The sequence below is a fragment of the Diabrotica undecimpunctata genome, chromosome 5 (genome assembly GCF_040954645.1).
Source record: "Diabrotica undecimpunctata isolate CICGRU chromosome 5, icDiaUnde3, whole genome shotgun sequence".
NCBI lineage: Eukaryota > Metazoa > Arthropoda > Insecta > Coleoptera > Chrysomelidae > Diabrotica > Diabrotica undecimpunctata.
This window is the reverse complement of record NC_092807.1, coordinates 106,038,167-106,057,490: the sequence shown is the minus strand read 5'-3', so window position 1 is coordinate 106,057,490 and position 19,324 is coordinate 106,038,167. Positions and strand designations below refer to the sequence as shown.

General features: G+C 33.5%; 2 protein-coding genes across 3 annotated transcripts in view; one reads left to right on the top strand and one right to left on the bottom strand.

The window, feature by feature from the left end:
- PolA2 (DNA polymerase alpha subunit B) overlaps window positions 1–19,324 on the top strand; it is a 35,698-nt gene that overhangs the window by 9,294 nt on the left and 7,080 nt on the right. Inside the window, exons 4-6 of the mRNA XM_072532500.1 lie at window positions 5,392–5,471; window positions 6,663–6,933; window positions 7,841–8,102. Of these exons, the coding sequence (XP_072388601.1) occupies window positions 5,392–5,471; window positions 6,663–6,933; window positions 7,841–8,102 (613 nt within the window). The remainder of the gene's footprint in view (window positions 1–5,391; window positions 5,472–6,662; window positions 6,934–7,840; window positions 8,103–19,324) is intronic.
- Window positions 12,426–17,955, bottom strand: LOC140441644 (uncharacterized). 2 transcript variants are annotated; one of them, XM_072532504.1, is made up of 3 exons: window positions 17,743–17,955; window positions 14,588–14,963; window positions 12,426–14,489 (listed from the first exon to the last, which is right to left on the bottom strand). In XM_072532504.1, the coding sequence occupies exons 1-2, from the start codon at window positions 17,822–17,824 to the stop codon at window positions 14,620–14,622; spliced, it is 426 nt and encodes a 141-aa protein (XP_072388605.1). In that variant the 5' UTR covers window positions 17,825–17,955; the 3' UTR covers window positions 12,426–14,489; window positions 14,588–14,619. The 2 variants fall into 2 exon arrangements, with proteins under 2 accessions (XP_072388605.1, XP_072388604.1); XM_072532503.1 differs by having other exon boundaries at window positions 12,426–14,963.

Here is a 19,324-nt window from a genome sequence, read left to right as displayed (position 1 = left end):
TTAGTGCTTGTTTATTCGTCTGGTATTTGTCGTTGTCCCACTTCCACAATTTTATTAAAAAACCTGTTCTTGTTTCCTCGAATGTGTCTACACTTTCCCTGGGATATCATCTGAGTCAAGTTTATTTTTTGGAGTGCTTGAGCGACTTCTTCGTTTGTTATTTTGGCGACTATGAATGTTGCTGATTCCGTTAGTTCAAATGATTTTCTGTTTTTGTTTAATAAAGTAGTATTCAAAAAAACTGATTAATACAGGAATCTCTGACCATGAAGCAGTATACACCAAGTTTAACATTCTTAACAAACAATTCTCGAAAACCCAACATTTAGGTAGGATTTTTTTAGCCCAGAACTTTCCTAAATTCCAAAATTTGTGCTTGACTTCTGGATGGCACTTTCCCTCTGTGGACTTGGACTATAATTTCAGTATTTTTTTAGATAAGTTTGTCTGTATTTTCAATAAGGCATTTCTTTTAATTAAAACATCACAAGCCCTGGACTACCAAGGGTATCCGCATATCAGCCAAGAATATGCGTTCACTACTGTACATCAAGAAATTTACTACCAATGTCTTTTTCACTGAATATATCTCCAAGTACAGAGGAACTTATCAAAGCAGCTAAAAAAATGTACTATGAGAATCGTCTGGGAAGCTCTAAAAATGTTGCAAGAGAAACTTGGTCCATAATAAACGTTCTTCGAAATAAAACTAACACAGCTCAATCATTTTCTCTTCCAAACCCGGAAAATCTAAATGAATACTTCGTTAATGTGAGTAAAAATATAACATCAACTATTTTGCCACAACAAGGTCCTATTTCCTATCTTCCCAATTCAAAAAAGGTCTCGAATTCATTTTTTATTAGACCAGTTGATAAATCTGAACTGGTCCAAACAATCAGTAGTATCAAAAGCAAATCTTCCTGTAGTACTGATGGACTATCCATAAATATTTTCTTAAATCTCACAAATAATGTGTTGGAAGTCCTGGTCTCACTAATTAACGATTCCTTTGAAAAAGGTATATTTCCAGAGGGCCTAAAAATAGCCATTATTGTTCCTCTTCATAAGGGTGGTGATAAGTCTAATGTCTGCAACTATAGACCTATTGCCTTACTACCTTAAGCCCGACTTATGTCCTTTCTCGTTGAAACCAACATTTTATCACAAAGTCAGTTCGGCTTTATATCTAATAAATGTACCAGCGATGCTATGTTTTCTGTACTACATGAGATCTATCAAACATTAAACAGTAATTTTTATACTGCCACTATTTTTTGTGACTATGCCAAACCTTTTGATTGTGTTAATCATGACATTTTGATAAAAAACCTAAATTTCTACGGAACTCGAGGTATTTCTTTGAATTGGTTCCAATCTTACTTGAGGAATAGGAAACAACTAGTTGGAGCAAATGATACTGACTCTAGTCACAAAAGCATTGTATTATCTTTATAAATGACATCACTAACTTAAAAATCGATGGAAAAATTTTTCTTTTTGTTGATGATACCAGTATTACCTGGAAGAACTCTAATATTGCAACGCTTCGTGCAATTATAACTTCTATATATATTCAGGGATTCTACAGTATTCACTGCCTTTCCTCACTCAACCGTTTCCATCTCTCTCTGTTGTTCCTTTCTCCATCGTTTAGGCCTCTCTTACTCATGGCGTCGTCTACTTCGTTCCTCCAGGATTTTCGGGGTCGTCCTCTTTTCCTCCTTCCTATGGGACTCCATTCGGTTATTCTCTTTATCCATCTGCTGTCACTAGTTCTTCTTACATGTCCATACCACTTTAGTCTTTTTTGTTCTATATATGTTAGTATGTCTGTTTCTATTGATGTTCTTTGCTTTATTTCGTCATTACTTCTCCTATCCATTCTTGTTACTCTGCAGCATCTTCGCAGGCATTCCATCTCTGTTGCTACTATCTTACTGCTGTTTTTCTTGTTTATGATCCAATTTTCAGCCCCATATGTCATAATACTTCGCACTAATGTTTTATAAATCTGTGTTTTTGTCTTCATATTTAGGTGTCAATCCCACCATACTGAGTTAAGTTGTCGGATTGCTGTTCTTGTTTGTCCTAATCTTTGTGTAATTTCTTCTTCTGTTGTTGCCTTTTTCGTGATTATAAACCCCAAGTATTTGAATTTATCCTTTCCTTTGATTGTTACGTTGTCATCAATCTGTTGATCTTCTATGTCTTCTTCACTTGTAGATAGGTACTCTGTTTTCGCGAGGTTAATATCTAGGCCAGCCTTGGTATATTCTTCTTTTAGTTCCTTCATCGTGTAGCTGAGGTCGTCTTGGTCTTGTGCAATCACTACTTGATCGTCTGAAAAGCTTAACGTATATAGGTATTCGTGCCGTACCGGTACTCCCATGCCTTCGCATTTTCTTTTCCATGTAGTCAAGGCTTTCTCTAAGTATATTTTAAAATATTTTATAACTTCTGATCTACTTAAAATAAAAACCTGGCCCGACTCTAATTTACTCTCTTTTTACGTGGATAGGACAGTAGCATTATCCTATAAAGGAGCTCTTCAGCCCTTACTTCTTAATAACAGCCAGATCAGTATAATTGATTCTGTAAAATTTCTTGGTATTTTTATAGACAGCAACCTTAAATGGTTCATTCATATCGATTTGTTAAGTAAGAAACCAGCCTGCTATGCAATAAGGTCTGTTTTGAAGGAAATGAATTTAGCATCTTCCAAAATAACATACTTTTCTTTGTTTGAGGCTCATCTTCGATATGGCCTTCCTTTTTGGGGTTCTAGTACAGCTGCCTAATCTGATGTTATTTTTAAATTACAAAAAAGAGCAATACGGTATCTTTTTGGCCTCAGTACAATGACACATTGCAAAAGCTACTTCAAAAATCACGGGATTTTAACTCTTTCCTCTCTATATATTCTAGAAACTGTTTGCTTAATTCGTAAACACCTACATGTTTTTCCAGCAAGACCTAGTCATGACTAGTCCACTAGAAATTCAAGCTTTGATGTGTATTTACCGACCCCATCAACTGAGTTTGTAAAGAAATCTATGTTATATTCGGCAAAAATTATACAACCATCTCCCTTTGCAACTTAAATATACAACTTCTTTCCTTAAGTTCCGTAAATTGACAAAAGCCTATTTATCTGAAAGATCTTATTATTCAGTGGAAGAGTTTCTCAACGAATAATTAAGAAAGTACAGTTCGTTTAGGTACAAGTAACAAAGTATTTTTATATATATTTGGGTATCACATGCAGCAGCTTAAGCTTATTCGTAAACTAGTTCATAAGGTTTTATTATTCAATTTGCAATATAGTGACATTTTGCAATGGATTGTATATTTTATGTTTTATTCTGTGATATTGACGATTTATGTAATTTTAGTAAATTTTAATTGTTATTGTTATTACTTTTTTTTAAGTTATGTAAGCTTTGTCCATAAAATTGTAAAATTTTCAGTGACAATAAAGCATATTTCTAGTCTATCATTCAATGAAGTAAAAAGTTAATTTTGTAAAATGGTATAAAATTTTATTATTAAAATTTTTAAAAATTATCCAAAATGTATTTATAAATTTTCAGTAAGTTTTCGATCCTATCAGATATCTCTCTCTCTCTATCTATCTATCTATCTTCAGCTACTCTGAGAGCTTCGCAGAGTGAGTTTCCAGCTGAATTCTTAATTTGATCAGACCATCTAGTTGGTGATCGTTCTCTTGATCTTCTTCCCCGAACGTTTCCAGAAACAATTAATCTCTCCAAACTGTCGTCACCTCTGCGAACCACGTGACCGAAAAATTGCAGAATATGTTGCAAACATATTGTGGATAGCCTTTTTTAATCTCAGGTTGGTTTAGAATGGAAACGTTTGTCCTATGAGCTGTCCAAGGTATGCGCAGCTGTCCAATTTTTTGGTGCTCGCATCCGCGAAAAGTCCGACTCTCTGCCCTGTATAGAAATATTGAGAATACAAGGGCATTCACGAGTCTGATCTTGATATCTTGAGAGATAGATATGTTTTCCAAACTTTAGTTAGGCGACTCATTGCATTTTTTGCCATACCAATACGTCTCCGAACTGAGGTATTTGGTAATGTAGATAGGTTTTTAATCTGTTTTTGATTGATATGCAACAAGATTTTACCAGCATGTGTTATTAGTGACAGTGCGCGTTAGTTTTCACATCTGGTAGTAGTTCCTTTTTAGTGTAGCGGGATATAAATTGGGGTACACTAATCAGATGACCACTTTCCAGAATTCCAAACAGCGACACAGATAGAATGGATGATATGTAATCTTTTGTTACATAGTAACTATAGTATTTCACCTGACGAACGAGTAATGACGAACATTATAATTTTTAAGACACTAGGTCGATGATAAAGGATTACATAGTGTCTTAAAAATCATAATGTAATGTAATAATCAAATTATGTAATTTAAGGGTCACCTGACCAAATTATGTGGCTAGTTCCAACTACTTTATATAGTCGTTTTTCACTGATGATGATCTGATAAGATCGAAAATGTTCTGAAAATTTATAAATCCAGTTTGGATAATTTTTAAAAAATTTTATACCATTTTGGCCAAAGGCAAGAACACTGCAACATGTACAGATTCGATGTCCTCCATCGACTCAATTAAAAATATTTTCTCCGAACGTCCATTAGTTCATTCCATACATGAAACAACAAACTGCCTCACTTCTTCTGGAACAAACATAACATTAATGTGGATTCCTTCACACGTTGGCATTTTAGGTAATGATACTGCTGCAAAAGAACCAATTACAACCAAATCAGACATCAAATCTGTTCAACTAGCATCAGATCTAAAACTACTTTTTAGGTCCCAAATTAGAAAGTCCTGGCAAAACCAATGGAATAATTCAACCTCGAAATTACATAAAATACAGCCTACCATCGAAACCTTTCAGCTACCTAACTTAAGTAGAAAAGACACATTAATCGTTCCCAGGCTAAGAATTGGTCACACACGGCTGACACATGGACGCCTAATGGCTTCGGAAAAATCACCTGTTTGTGAAAAGTGTAGTGAATTAACCGTTCAACATATTCTTACACAGTGTGTCAAATACGAGCAAGAACAAAAAAAATACTCTATACTTAGTCTTACAAATTTTATCCTCTCAGCCAATTAGAACTTGTTCAGAATGTACTAGATTTCCTTCGAGAAACGAACTTGTATTACGAAATTTACTGTTTTCTTTTTTATTTCTTTTATTATTTTTTGTATTGTAAATATACCTAATGTAATGTAAAATGTATAGTAACAAAATTGACCCAGTCTCAATAACTTTGTAGTTGGGACACAATAACAAAAAAAAAGATATGTACGCTTTTGTCGTATTTTGTTACAGATTACAGAGAAGGGTGCACATACTCCCACAACACAGAATCGGCATGACAACTTCAGTCATAATGCTACGCCTGTATCAGTGTGAGTAATATTGTCATATTCATTCTTTTAAAATTAGTAAACTCATTTTTGTAATTCGTCTACAAATCTAACGAATATACTCAAATGGTTTTTTATTCTTCAATATCTTGATGAAGATTCATATATAAAATATTACCAATCCGTGGTACGATATACAGAACTAACGACATGGTCTTGTGAATGCAGCCGCTATTGCTTGACGTCAGATTAGAAACTAGATTCTAACTTCTCTCTCTCCAATGGCGCTACAGCCCAAATCGGGCCTTGGCCTCCTCCAAACTATGTCTCCAACCTTGTCGGTCCCGCGCCGATCTTCTCCAGGTTCTCACGTCTAGCAAATTTTGCGCGTCCGCTGCCACTTCATCCTCCCATCTTTTCCGTGGTTTTCCTTTTGGTCTTGCGCCCTGCATTTTACTATATAGGGCTCTTTTCGGCAATCTTTCTGTCTCCATTCTTACTACATGACCAGCCCAGCAAAGTCTCTTAAGTTTAACGAATTCTGAGATCGGTGTCTCTTTGAACAGTTGGTAGAGTTCATGGTTGTACCGGAATCTCCATATTCCGTTTTCGTTAATAAGTCCAAATATCTTTCTTAGGACTTTTCTTTCGAAGACTTCCAGTTTTTTTTCTCTTCTGTCATCACCCATGTCTCGCATGCATAACATACCATTGTTCTGATAATAGTTTTGTATACCCTGATTTTCGATCTCCAGTGTGTGTTTTTGGAGCGGAACACATGATCGTGTGAAAAATAAGCTTTGTTTCCCTTTACTATTCTTCTTTGGATTTCTGGTTCTTCTGTTCCATCCGTGTTTAATGCAACTCCTAAATATGTGAAACTTTCTACCGTTTCAATATCGTCCTCTAATTCAACTGTGCGTCTGTTTCCCCTAGCTCTTGACTGTGTTAACTTTTTTGTCTTTTGAATATTTATTTCTAGTCCGGTCTCTTTTGTCTTTGTTTTTAATTGTGAATATATTTCTGCCGCCTCTTCTGTTCTGCGAGACATGATGCTGATATCATCGGCATAGGCTGATATCATCTGATATCAGATTCTAACTTATCAATGCTAAATATATTGTTTGGACTGTCAGGTCTTGTTTCTGATACATATTGGACTTGCTCTTTTAATTCTCTCTTTGCTAATTCTAAATTATTTGCTGTATAACTAACGAAAGAGTTTTTTCTTAGAAAATCTTCAGAAAAATTCTCCCAGCGAAAAGATTCCAGATCCGTACAGACTTACTTTGGATCTACGACAGCCTCGTTCAAAAGAGAATCCAATGTGATTCTCTCGACTACAGAAGTTGAAGACCACAAAATTCCCGCTGGAGTAAAATATATGTATGAAATACTAGGAAACAAGGCGAGGAGTATGAATAATGCGATACGAAATTTGGGGCACGCTATTTTGGACAATCATGGTTTGAATTTGTCACAGGGTCTACTGATTAATCAGATGGTAAGTATACTGTTAATTTTTATGTTTTTATTTAAAATTGTAGACAGACAAATATAACGTCAGCAAATGTGAAGAGTTCCTTCTGATCAGATAAATCTATATCTAAAAATCATACAACACAGAATTTACCAAAACTTCGACACCGATGTAAACATACAACAAGTTGGTTTTCGACTCGGCCTTGGAAACAGAAGCATTGTTCAGTCTATCGGTTCTCGTACAAAAATAATTAGATCCGAGGACGGAAGTATACATTTGCTTCATAGATTACGCAAAAGTTTTTCACTGCGTCACTCATGAGTTAATGGAGATTTTAGGTGTAAAAGGTGACAACGACATACGGACTCTTACGTTTATATGCATCAAGTGACGTCAGTAATACTAAACGGCGGGCCAACAACGGAAACACCTATTGACCGGATATGTCCTGCCGTCCAATCTGTTCAATTAGTATGCATCTTTTATAAAGCACCAGAACATGCAAAAAAGGCATAACAATAATTAGTTGACCTCTATCTAATATAAGATACGCTGAGGATACACCGATGTTCCTGCACTGCACTGATTTGAAGAAGAACAATGTCTTTTGGTTGATTTCACCTCCCCATTGATATTGATTAACGTTGCAAATAGTATTCTTTCTGTGCCTATCTCTTAAGATAGTGTTTCCTAGAATAAATGATACAGGTATTGCATTATTGCTGTTTTGGAGAGATTGACAAGTCATTAGAAGATGAAGATTATCGTTTTTTACAGTGAAATGTGTATAGTTACAGAAGATCATAAATGAGCACTTTGGACAAGCACTTCTTCAGTTTCCGTTTCTACTTTGACAATGGCTGTCCTAGCAGTATATAGAAAGTTAAAAATAGATCATTCTAAATCGCATAAATAATTTATTTTACAGGGAGAAATGGTCACCTATGGTAGAATAGTATCTGATTCGGACGGAAGGATCAATTCCCAATCCATACTCCTAGAAGGCACCGACGAAACGAACTTATGCTACACCTCTCGCTTAAATCTCAGCAAACTCTCGAGTTATTCCTTATTTCCCGGCCAAGTAATAGCAGCAAAAGGAAACAACGTAAAGAACCTAGCGTTTGTTGCCGAAAAAATTTATACAGACGCCCATTTGGACTTGCTCGAACCGCCACTAGTTCAAAACGGTAAGTATTTTTCTATGAAATGTTTCAAAAGCATATTTAATTTGCTTAGATTAGATTCTAATAGAAAAAATTGTTGATTCATCAATTTTGCTAAAGACTGACATATTATAATTACCCCAATTACTTCAGCAATGTAATTTTTTGCTCATAATAGATACTTTTTTTGTTTTCATTCAGTCCTGTCCGATTTTATGAAAACACGTTTTCGGAAATTGTACTTGCTTCCCTTAATTGTTTCTACCATCGCAGCATCTGCTGTGTTTCATTATCATTATTAATCAATCTTCTCTTTTCCGTTGCTGGTGATATATTTTTCTTATAATTTTCTGTCTTATTGCTCAAATCGTTTGTTCGGCAACGATTTAGATCCTCAATAAATTGTGTTAGTGGATGGCCTCTATTTAATCAAGCCTGATCTTTCAGTCACCACTCCCGTATCCGCTTCGTCCATCTATTTTAGCCACGAGCGCTAAAGAGAGAAGGTTGTTAATCGTTCTGTAGCATCAGATACTCATTGTGTGTCTCGCAAAGAAACACCTAAGATCGCAGGCTCCATCATCGAAGCTCTATTTTTAATAAATACCAAGGGTCTCGTCTACCGACGTATAATTCCACAAGACGAATTCTCAAACCGAAGGCAGAGCTTCGAAGATCTTGGAGCCTGAGCTATTCATATTGCTATATTACTACATTACCAGTGTCTATTATGATTGGTCTCGGATACAACACTTTTTAATAATTTCATGTTACATTGTTTTATATATTGGTTTGGTTTAATATACTTATTGTAATATGAGTTGCAGTTTGTCCAAATTAATTCAATAGCGTTGAATTCGCAGTGATAAGGAGGTATTCTCACACTTCATGGCTGTATTCTCTTAGTAGATCATCAATTATATACATATTCTCTTTTCTGTTCATTTTTACAATATTTATAATAATTCAGATTTTGAGTTTGGCGTTATACTTGATCTTGTTTGTTGTCAACTAGGTAATAATCTCTATTCTAGTTAAAACAGTGGAAGAATGTTTTTCTAAAAGAACATCAGCATTATTCATCACAGGTAATGATGGCTATTCTAAATTGGGAATTGATTGGTCAATTATCCATTAGTGAAACTTTCATTCTTCTTTTGCCCATGACAATCAGCTACTTTAGATTTTGAGCAAAATCATAAACTTTCTTCAGTAACAAATCCTTTCGGAGAACCAGCGGGAACAATTATAAAACGTTCACCATCATACCCTTCTGGTTTACGTACACTTTTAACACGGTTGTATTGCTAGGAAATTGTTTCTCTTTGAATAAATCCACGTTTCGTTCAAAAAACAAGGTCTCTGGAATGCACACTATTAAGACTTTCCATATATTTACGAAGGAACTTGGCTCTTAAAGCAGTAGTACTGGTGTGCTCAATTAATGCTCTTCTATCATTGCCCTTTTCATATTTAAATTCCATTTCTTTTAACAAAATGCTAACATATGTTTTGCCATAAATACAACTTCTTTATCCCTTAATTCATTACTTGTACTTTGTAGAGTAACATGTTTCTCTTAAAGAACAGATAAGTACAGAATGAATCGCACTGTTCTAACTAGTTCAATGTAAAGAAATAAATACTTTGTTTTTATAATATAAAATATTTCAAATTAAAACGCTCACAAAAAAATTGATTTAATATCAATGTATTCATTGCAAATTACCTTAAACTACTTTCATCAATATTTTTTTACAACATACATAAAGTATTGATTAAAAAGTACCGTTTGGTTCATTACCAAAGTCAGAATGAAGAACTTGGTACTTACTTTGTTGTTGACACGAAAATAATTTACTTTACTAAAACTTACAATTGCTAGTAGATGAATAAATCACCGATCATGATACTAGTGTTGTCTTTGTTGTTTTTGGACATTCGGCTTAAGTTTATCGATTTAGTTTATGTGAGTAGAAGAGACGTCATATAAAAAAAATAGTGAATAATGTCATACTCGGGCAAAGATCTAGCGGATGGACTGTAGAGCTATTTAAAGTAAGTCTTATACAACCGAAATGTTCGATAGTTGTCTTTATTTTCGTTACCTATAAAAATCTCGTAGCCTAGGTATAACTTGGTCCAGGGCCGTTGTTGCTATGAATTTATGTTGGGATGATGTCAATTTGCGAACTTTCCACGATAAATATCTTTATTTTCGGTAATATTTAATAAGAAAAAATAGGTCTATACTTACAGTACCTAGACAGTACAATAAAGTACTCCAACGGTAGCCTAATTTAATATTTTTGTCTAACGTGCCACAAATGTCGATTAAAGAGCTTAATATTATCGCTATGACACCTCTTCGGTTGCTTTGAACGTAAATAAACAAATTTCTAAGGTTTGTAAATTGCTAAATGATCACTAATTGTCCAATATATTTACGAACATTAACTAATTACTATAATTTTCAATTTTTAAATTTAAAAAAATCTATTTTAAGATTTCGGCTTAGTGTTGTAACTTTCATTTCTGTTTCAATGACCTGTTGTGTTATAGGAAAGGATATAACTACAACGATTATTAGTAATTTCCTAATAATTAGATGTAAATAGACATTTGTCTACTCGTTATTTAATTATATACTGTATTACGTATTACTGGTAATTATAATGTATTCTACCGAGAAAAGGATCTAAATATTTTTCGACGTTTCGGAAAGTACATGTAATTTTTCAGCAGATGTTCTTTTTGTTAAAGCTTCGTTGCAAACTTCGCAACTTTTGTTCTTCTATTATATCCTTAATCAAGTTGGAGAATTTCAACAAGATTTTTGTAAAAATCTCCCCGCAAGGTTTAGCTAAACTCGAAATAGTCATTTTCTGAATACCAAACACTTGGTGGAAAGCGACTGAGTACGGATTTATTTATCACCACACAAATTCGCCTTCCAATTAATATTTATGCTACTATAGACAAAGAGTACAGTAGAATATTGATGGAGGGTATGCACCGAATGAGTAACAGGCTACTCAGGCGAAATACAAAACTGTGATAGTGTCAGGAATTGCACAAGAAGAAAAAGCAAGGAATCACAAAGCAATGGACACACAAATAAAAAAAAATTATGAACTGTAAGAAGTAGACGACGAAAGCAAATTTTAAGTTGAAGAACAAGAATGTAAAGAATAGGTACTATAAGCAAACAGTCAAGAGAGATGACAAAGGAAGATACGAAGTAAAAATACCATTTAAAGACAACACAACAAAATGGAGGATAGTACAACTAAAATAAAGAGCTGTATTTGACGCATCGAGTAAAAGCTCAAGGGACCATATGAACAAAATGTATAAAGGTAGAAGAAAAAATATGACATACAAACACAAATATAATTTTGATAGAAGAAAAGAATATAAGAACAATAATTACAGAAATGCAAATGAATATGAAAGACATAATACGAGAATTTATCATGATAGAAGTAGATTTCAAATGAGCAGAGGAGCATGGCAAGCTCAACGAGGAAGAATTAATAATCAATGGACACAGGTGGAATACCACAGAAACAGAGGAGCATGGCCAGCTCAACGATGAAGATATAATAATCAATGAACACAGGTGGGACATCACAGGAATAGAAGCACAGCGAGAGAATATTTCGCAACGCATGAACAACAAATGAATTTAGTGCCTGAAGTAGATTTTTTTCCATGAATGTAAGCAAACTGGATATGGTTCGAGCATAAGGGTTAAAACCTACGTCGAGCAGGAGGCTGCTAAGGTGGTAACTTGAATCCCAACCCACCAAGAGTCCTGCGGCTCCAGTACGACAATACAGCATCTACATGATGGATTAAAATTACAAGAGAAATTGGCAATTATGGATTTTTTTATGGACACTGTTTAAATATTAACGTTGCAATACATATCAACGCGTGGAGGATCATCTCAAAAGGAAAGACATAAATTTAGCAGCGGAACATTGAGAAAGAGAGTTGTAAATAAATCATTTTTAGTAAAATTTCACTATTTGGAAGAGTAATTTCATTGTTGAAACACCGAATGTCCTTAAATTTAAATGTACTCAGCGGCCCCCGAAAACTACCCGTTTAATTTGCGTTTTGTCATCAGAAATCAGAATGTATAATTAGAACATTTATTTGTGGTTCTCTATAGCAGACGTAACCACAAGATGCCGTATAGTGTAGCCGATTCTTATTCACAAGTAGCAATTATGGTCATACAAACCTGAATTCTTCGACGCAGCGATTATTACCGACATAAAAATTCCAAAAAAAATGAGTTTTTTCAATAGTAAAAATTGAGCACAAAATTGTATTGAAATAAATTTTATTTACATGTTCAGTTTTGTTACATATTTAAGTTTATAAAATAAAAATTGATGTTACATTTCATTCTCATTCCATATCAAAAACTTGGCAACTTGGGAATTTGTAAAAAATCGTAGCGGTAATACCACCGCACCTGCCTAAGCAAGAAACGTTCATTTACCTAGGCGGGGCTGGCGGGAGTGATTCTGTTGCCTTTTGTGATTATATTTTTTGCAGTTGAAGTTTGTGATGATAATCCTAGTGTTATTGGAGTTTGTCGTTTTGTAGTAAATTTGTAATTATATTCTGTGCTTATTAAAATGTAATGGACCAACAACCGAGTTGTTCCAAGAGAAGACAGCAAAATGTTAACGTCAGAAGAGAAGGTAGTGATACGATATGAAGGAATTGAATTGCATGATGCAGAAAAATGGCATCAAATATTAACCAAGCGGTCGATATTTGTAGCAGTTTAACAAAAGTATCCATTAGCTGTATTTATCATGTGTCTAAAAATATATCGGAAAATAAAAAGCAAGTAAAACGTAAAACTAGAGGTAGAAAAAACACACACACACAATAAAACACTGAAAACTTTGTTTTCGAAACTTCCACAAAATTTATTATAAAATCTTATCACTACAGCTGTTTCGGCAGAGTACCTTTCTCAAGTGATCTATTTTTGGTATGCATTTACACATACTCTTTAACCAAATAGGTTGAGGAGGGGAGAATTATTTGTCGAGAGGTGTAAATGCATACCAAAAATATATCACTTGAGAAAGGCACTCTGCCGAAACAATTGTAGTGCCCACGTGTGTAAGGCCACGTAAACGATGGATCTCTACATAAAAAGTAGAAGAAAAGGAAAAAATACCGACTTCGGCATTCGAAAAACAGACATTACCGGTGTATTTATTCTTTGTTACTACATTTGTCCAATACTCGGAAAGATCCTTCATCCTACGTGAAAAGAATATTGCAAGTACGTAATTTTATTATTTGATTTTGAATCAGTAGGTATTTACTTTTGAATATGAATTTCTTTTTATCAATTTCAATTTATTAAGCAGATTATCCAATATATCAGTATGTCCAAATAAGTGATGTTAAAGGTTAGATAAAGTATATGAAATTGTGTATAGTACTCTTCTTCTTGTACAAATACTACGGAATGAAAGACACAGTCTATTACACGTCATCATGCAGTGTAAAGCAGATGAAAAACAGAGAATAGGTAGAAAGAAAAAGTCATGGCTGCAAAATATTCGGGACTGGACAAACATGAGTTTAGGAAAATCCCACGCTGCTAAGAATAGAGAAACTTTTTGAAATATTATCCGCAATCTCCATTTAAAGGGGATGGCATAGGAAGAAAGAGATTATTCCTCTTAGTTATTGAAAGTTATAGAAAAACCTTAACTAATAAAAAAACTGGCAACTTAACTTTAAGATTGGAAATATTGATTACAATTAAAGATTCTAAAATAACTAAAAAAATATATTGAATAATTTTTCTGACAGATGAATCCTTACAATGATTTCCCATAATATAATAAATTTACACCGCAATATTGAATTACATTCGTCTCTCATCGCAGACACCTCCGCCGTCTATGCTTTTAAAACGATAACCTGACAATTAAATTTCGAGTTTAAAATTTGAATATGCTGCACATAAAACACTTGTGTAAGATTCTGAAGAAACTTGAGATCCTTACACGACATTAAAAGTACGATATAAATGGATAGAAATTAAATCAGCTCGCGGTTCAAATTCTTTTCAAAGCTTGGTTGTACAATTAGTAAAAAATATTCAAAAGCGTAGAACTAAAAATTCGTGAAAAAGTTTTGAAAATTTGCTTATAATATTGGATGTCTCGGGGCTAATAATGGATAGATATAAGCAGTTTCGGACTGCAGCACATGGTGAGCCTGAACAAGTATCTGACTCCAAGCAGATCGATCCTCGTCCATTGGGTACCATATTATCATTGCCAGGTTCCTCAGATCTTCTTCGAAACCAACGACTCAGAAATAGCAGATTTTCTTCGCTGTTTTCTGTCTGCGGAGTCCCTGGAGAGTTACTGTTGTATCATATACAATGTATCGAGAGTTATGTTGCCTTTGATTAGATATATAATGTTACAAATAGCTGTTTTTTTAATGCTTACATCATATACACCCTTCTATATGCAACGTGAACTCATTTCGATAGAATAGTCATAATTTGAACCATACACCTGTTTCTTTCACTTTCAGGTTTTTCCCTTAACATAGCAACTACTAGATCACCAAATAATCGCTCTGAATTCTTCGTGTCTTCAGTATTTTCTAGCTTTTGTCGTTTTCCATTCGTTTTGTTACTGGTGCTGCTTACTGGAAGTTTTCGCGATGAGCTATCAGCGAGTTCGACGAATGTACTTTTGATTTTAATATCTTCAGCGAGCTCAAAACTTTGTGAATGATCACGCATTTTGTGTGATGATGTAGTTAATTCAGTTTTCTTTGTATCGGTACTCGTAATTGGTTCAGTAAGTGGCACATTATCTAAAAATAAAAGAAACAAGTGTTCATTAATATAGAACTATGTTGATGGAAAAAATACATGCGAAGTAGAGAAAAAGGTGAGATACTTATGATACTTCTTATACTTTTTGGTGATGCAGATATTGTGAAGACCATCAAAATAAACCGCCTAAGGTGGGTGGGCTACGTTATGCGGATGGATCAGAGTGATCCCACTAAAATAACTATGCTAAACAGGCCGGTCGGAAGAAGAAGAAGGGGGCGACCTAAACTCAGATATCTGGACGATGTACAGGAAGATCTGAGGGAGATTGGAGTGAGGGGCTGGAGAAGACAGACACTCGATAGGGAAGGATGGAAGAATGTTTTGAAGCAGGCCAAGGCTCACGAAGGGCTGTAGCGCCAACTGATCATGATGAGATACTTATGAAGACATTCCATATTATCTAATTACATACTGTAAAATTCTCGTTATTTTCAAGTGACTTGATAATCTTACTATATTAGTTCATGCATATCATCTAGCACAACCAATGATTGCCGACCTTCACGAAATTCCAAACAATTCAAATTGAACTACTTGAAACAATAACTTCATAAAAAATTCACCGTACAATGCAAAAACTTGCTATCAAGGAATAAAGAAGCAATGGGAGCAGACCAAATATTGAGGTCTCTTGCTAAACTTACAAATAATAAATATCATAAATCAATGTTGTTCTGTAAAATTGGAACAAGTAGCAGGAAAACTGAAGATGCAGCTAGAGCTAAAAATCTTAAGGGAGGCTAGATTAACCGGGAATAAAATAAAAGAACTGGAAGGACACTTTTTTGACGGAAATTTGTGATGGAAATATAAAAACACCGTTGGACAGTTGGAATTGCTGATCAACATGACAAATAAGCATGAAATAAAGATCATAATGTTTGAGTGTAATACGGAAATTCGGTTTGAATTCCGACTCGAAACTGAAAACTATCATGGAAATCATCTTATTAGCCTCTGTTAAGAATACAATATGATACTGATCATTATTCATTTTGAACTTATACACGGGAAATTAACTAGCAGATGCATCAGACAACATCCAATTGATTACCCTGTTTGATTACCCTGTACGCTGTACCCAGGATACATAAATGCCATAAAATCTGCAAAAGCCTGCGAAGGAGCTAATATCTCAACATATTTACAATAATGCAGTTGTCTTTAAAATCCAAGCTTGGCTGTAGCGCATTAAGAAAAAGACTACAAATGAAAGAAGAGATTAAGAAGCTCCACAATGTCAACAATGGGCAACAAATAGGGGAATCTTTAAATATCGAAATAAACAGTATTAACGAGAGCACAAACGAAATAACAGAAAAATGAAATGAGATTCAGACAACCTGCACATCACTATTGAAACGATATCGAGTTAATAAAAGGGAATGGATGACCGAAGAGATCCTGGTTATGGTGGAAGAAAGACGAAAATTAATGAACAAGAAAGAATCAACATATCTAGAAATACACAGAAGGAAAATAACAAAAGTTATAGAAGCTAAAGATATTTGGTTGTCTGAGGAATATAAAAAATATGACTCACAACATGTACAAAAAAAATTAAAGGAGTGAGAAATAAAAGAAAATACAAAAGCTTAACAACGAGAATATATAAAAATAACGAAAAAAGCTAAAATATAATTGACCCAATTGAACTCAAATACTATACACAGATATCCTAAAATGATATATTACACCCAGGGATATAAAATGCTGCAAAGTTTCTCAAAAATAACAAATCCCCAGGTTCTGATAATATTTTTCTAAATTTATTTAGAATTTAGAAAAATTATTTATTCTAAAGCTTTCGACAACATAAGACATCAGCATTTAATTGAAATACTCCAAAATGTTGACTGCGACTGCAACTACAAAGACATCTGAATTGTAGCAAATCTTTACTGGAACCAATTAGCAAGGTGAAAAATTTGACAGTTCGTTCAGTAAGGGCCGATTGTTCGAACGCTAATCAAAACTTGATTGTAATCAAATATTTAATTAATTACAATCAAATACGTCACAGCAGGTGTCAAAATTATTAAAAATTGCTTATTATTATTATTGATTTGTAAATAAAAACGTGAAATTAACATCAGAAAGAGTTTAATTATGGTTTATTTTAAATTAAAACGCAAAATAATAAAATAAATCAGTCAACATAACCTCAAAATGTGACGTATTTGATTTTAATTAAATATTTGATTACAATCAAGTTTTGATTAGCGTTTGAAAAATCGGCCCTATAAGAGTATTCAAATCAGAAAGAGCGTACAGAAATGATGTATTCTGTTCCCCCTTCTTTTTAATTTTTATTTGGAAATTTTGTAGAAAAGCATTAACCGACGCTAAGGCGTCAAGATAAATGGAGGAATAATAAACAATATTAGATACGATAAAAATCCAAGTCAACAAAATAGGGTTCCGGGGCCGAATAGTGCAGGTATTCAACGCTCCAAGAATTGTTTTAAGCATCCTAAAAATAACAACGAATTAAATCATCACTATCTTTTACAATTACCGTAACGTACTCTTTGCTTCACTGGGAGCTAGCTATACATGGTATAATATGATGAAGATGACGACCACGAATAAATTTGTCAAGTCAAAAACATACACAACTTTTAAGACATATTCATGGTGTGTATGATTAAAAACTTAGCAAAAATAGGATAGGAAATATAAGTAACCAGCAATAAATAGAAAGGTCAATATTAAATGAAAAAAATAACTAAGTATATAGAATAGAGTACTTACTTTCTTCATTAAATAGTTCTTTTTTACAACACTCATTCTTCTGTAACGCGTTCATTATTCTTTTTGTTCTTTGTGAGTACATGTTTGAAAAAACAAACAAAACAATATTTCTAAAACAGTATACAATAACGAACGAACCAAATAGACTTGACGATTGAAAAACACTAAATGGTAATGAGAATTTGATTGTAGTATTGGGTCTATCGCTTTTGGTTAATGAGTTTCTACAAACAAAAACGATACATTGCTCGGTAATTAAATGATTTGTTTGGAAATTGTTAAATCGTTTGGAATTCGAACTGTAAATTAGGCAGGTATTAGAGCTAAATGTACCACCAATTTCAAATTTATATACCGAGCATTCTTAGAAGATTCGATAATTGGAAATATACAAATTGTCGACTGGGAATCGACAGAGTCGATTTATACATTATGAACCGAAGTTTAAAACATGAAATTGATCCTAGAACAACACAGTCACAATACTTTGACACCCCTTATCACCCGGATCTGAATTCAATAGAGCTTGTTTGTGCGTTGCTTAAACAATCTTCGAATCTTCATAATTGCATTTCGTTCTGTTTACTGCTGAATACGTAGGATCAATTGCGGGGAGGATTGAATTTGTAACGATATAATTCATGGAAACTTATTTTGTAAACTAGATCTAATGTAATATTTTTTTTATTATTAGCAGAAGTATAATATTCTATTGTTACAATGTAAATTAATCAGCAAGGAAACATATTTTCTTACGCGCCGCCAATGATCGAATTCAAAATTTCCGAGAATATATGATAGACACGTGAATTCGACTATTTTCGACCAATTACGACGCGTGATTTTGGATGACTAATTTCATTTTTTGTTTGTTAGAGTATATAAATCTTGAAAATGATGATTCAGACGAGATTTCATTAGTTCTGAAAGTGAAAATAGTGAATTTGATGACATTTATTCATAGAAATCGTTAGTAAAGAAATATTTTAAGCCACCAAAAATTCTTCTAATTTACAAAAACTTTCAAATATACCTGATTTCGTGTCAATTGTTACTGAATTGTTTATTTAGTTAAAATTTATTTATTGTTTTTACTTAAAAATCAACATTCATCAAACACTGTATACTTTCTAAATATAATTAAAATTGTTTATTTATTATAATCATAAATATTCATTCTTTCAATACATAATTATTGATAGAAAAAAATTGTTAAATGCATTTTACTTCACTGTATCAACAGATGTAAATAAAAATCTATAAAATTATTTAAACAAAATCTGTTACCGAATTCTCGTTATTTTATTTGAATAACTAAAATTTTTCCGCAGAGTGTTCATGCGTTTCTGTCATCTCGCTCACTCATAGCATAATTGGACGTAGTTATGCAGAAGTGATCCATTCCACAATTTCTTAAAATATGAGTTAGACACAAATTTACATCGGTAAAATTCGGAACTAAATTATGCTGAAATGATCCAACTTTTTCTATGCAAGACAACAGTAATAATAGTAAAATGTCCAACCTTAAACGCTCTTTTATCTTTATTCGATTGTGCAGTAATGATTCATGCTACTTGAA

What these genes read in the sequence shown, in the direction of transcription:
- LOC140441644 (XM_072532503.1), bottom strand. Translation starts at nt 17,824, where the DNA reads ATGTACTCACAAAGAACAAAAAGAATAATGAACGCGTTACAGAAGAAT. An exon ending in AGAACTATTTAATGAAGAAA is followed by an intron (nt 14,964 to 17,742) that starts GTAAGTACTCTA and finishes TTTTATTTTTAG; the next exon opens with ATAATGTGCCACTTACTGAA.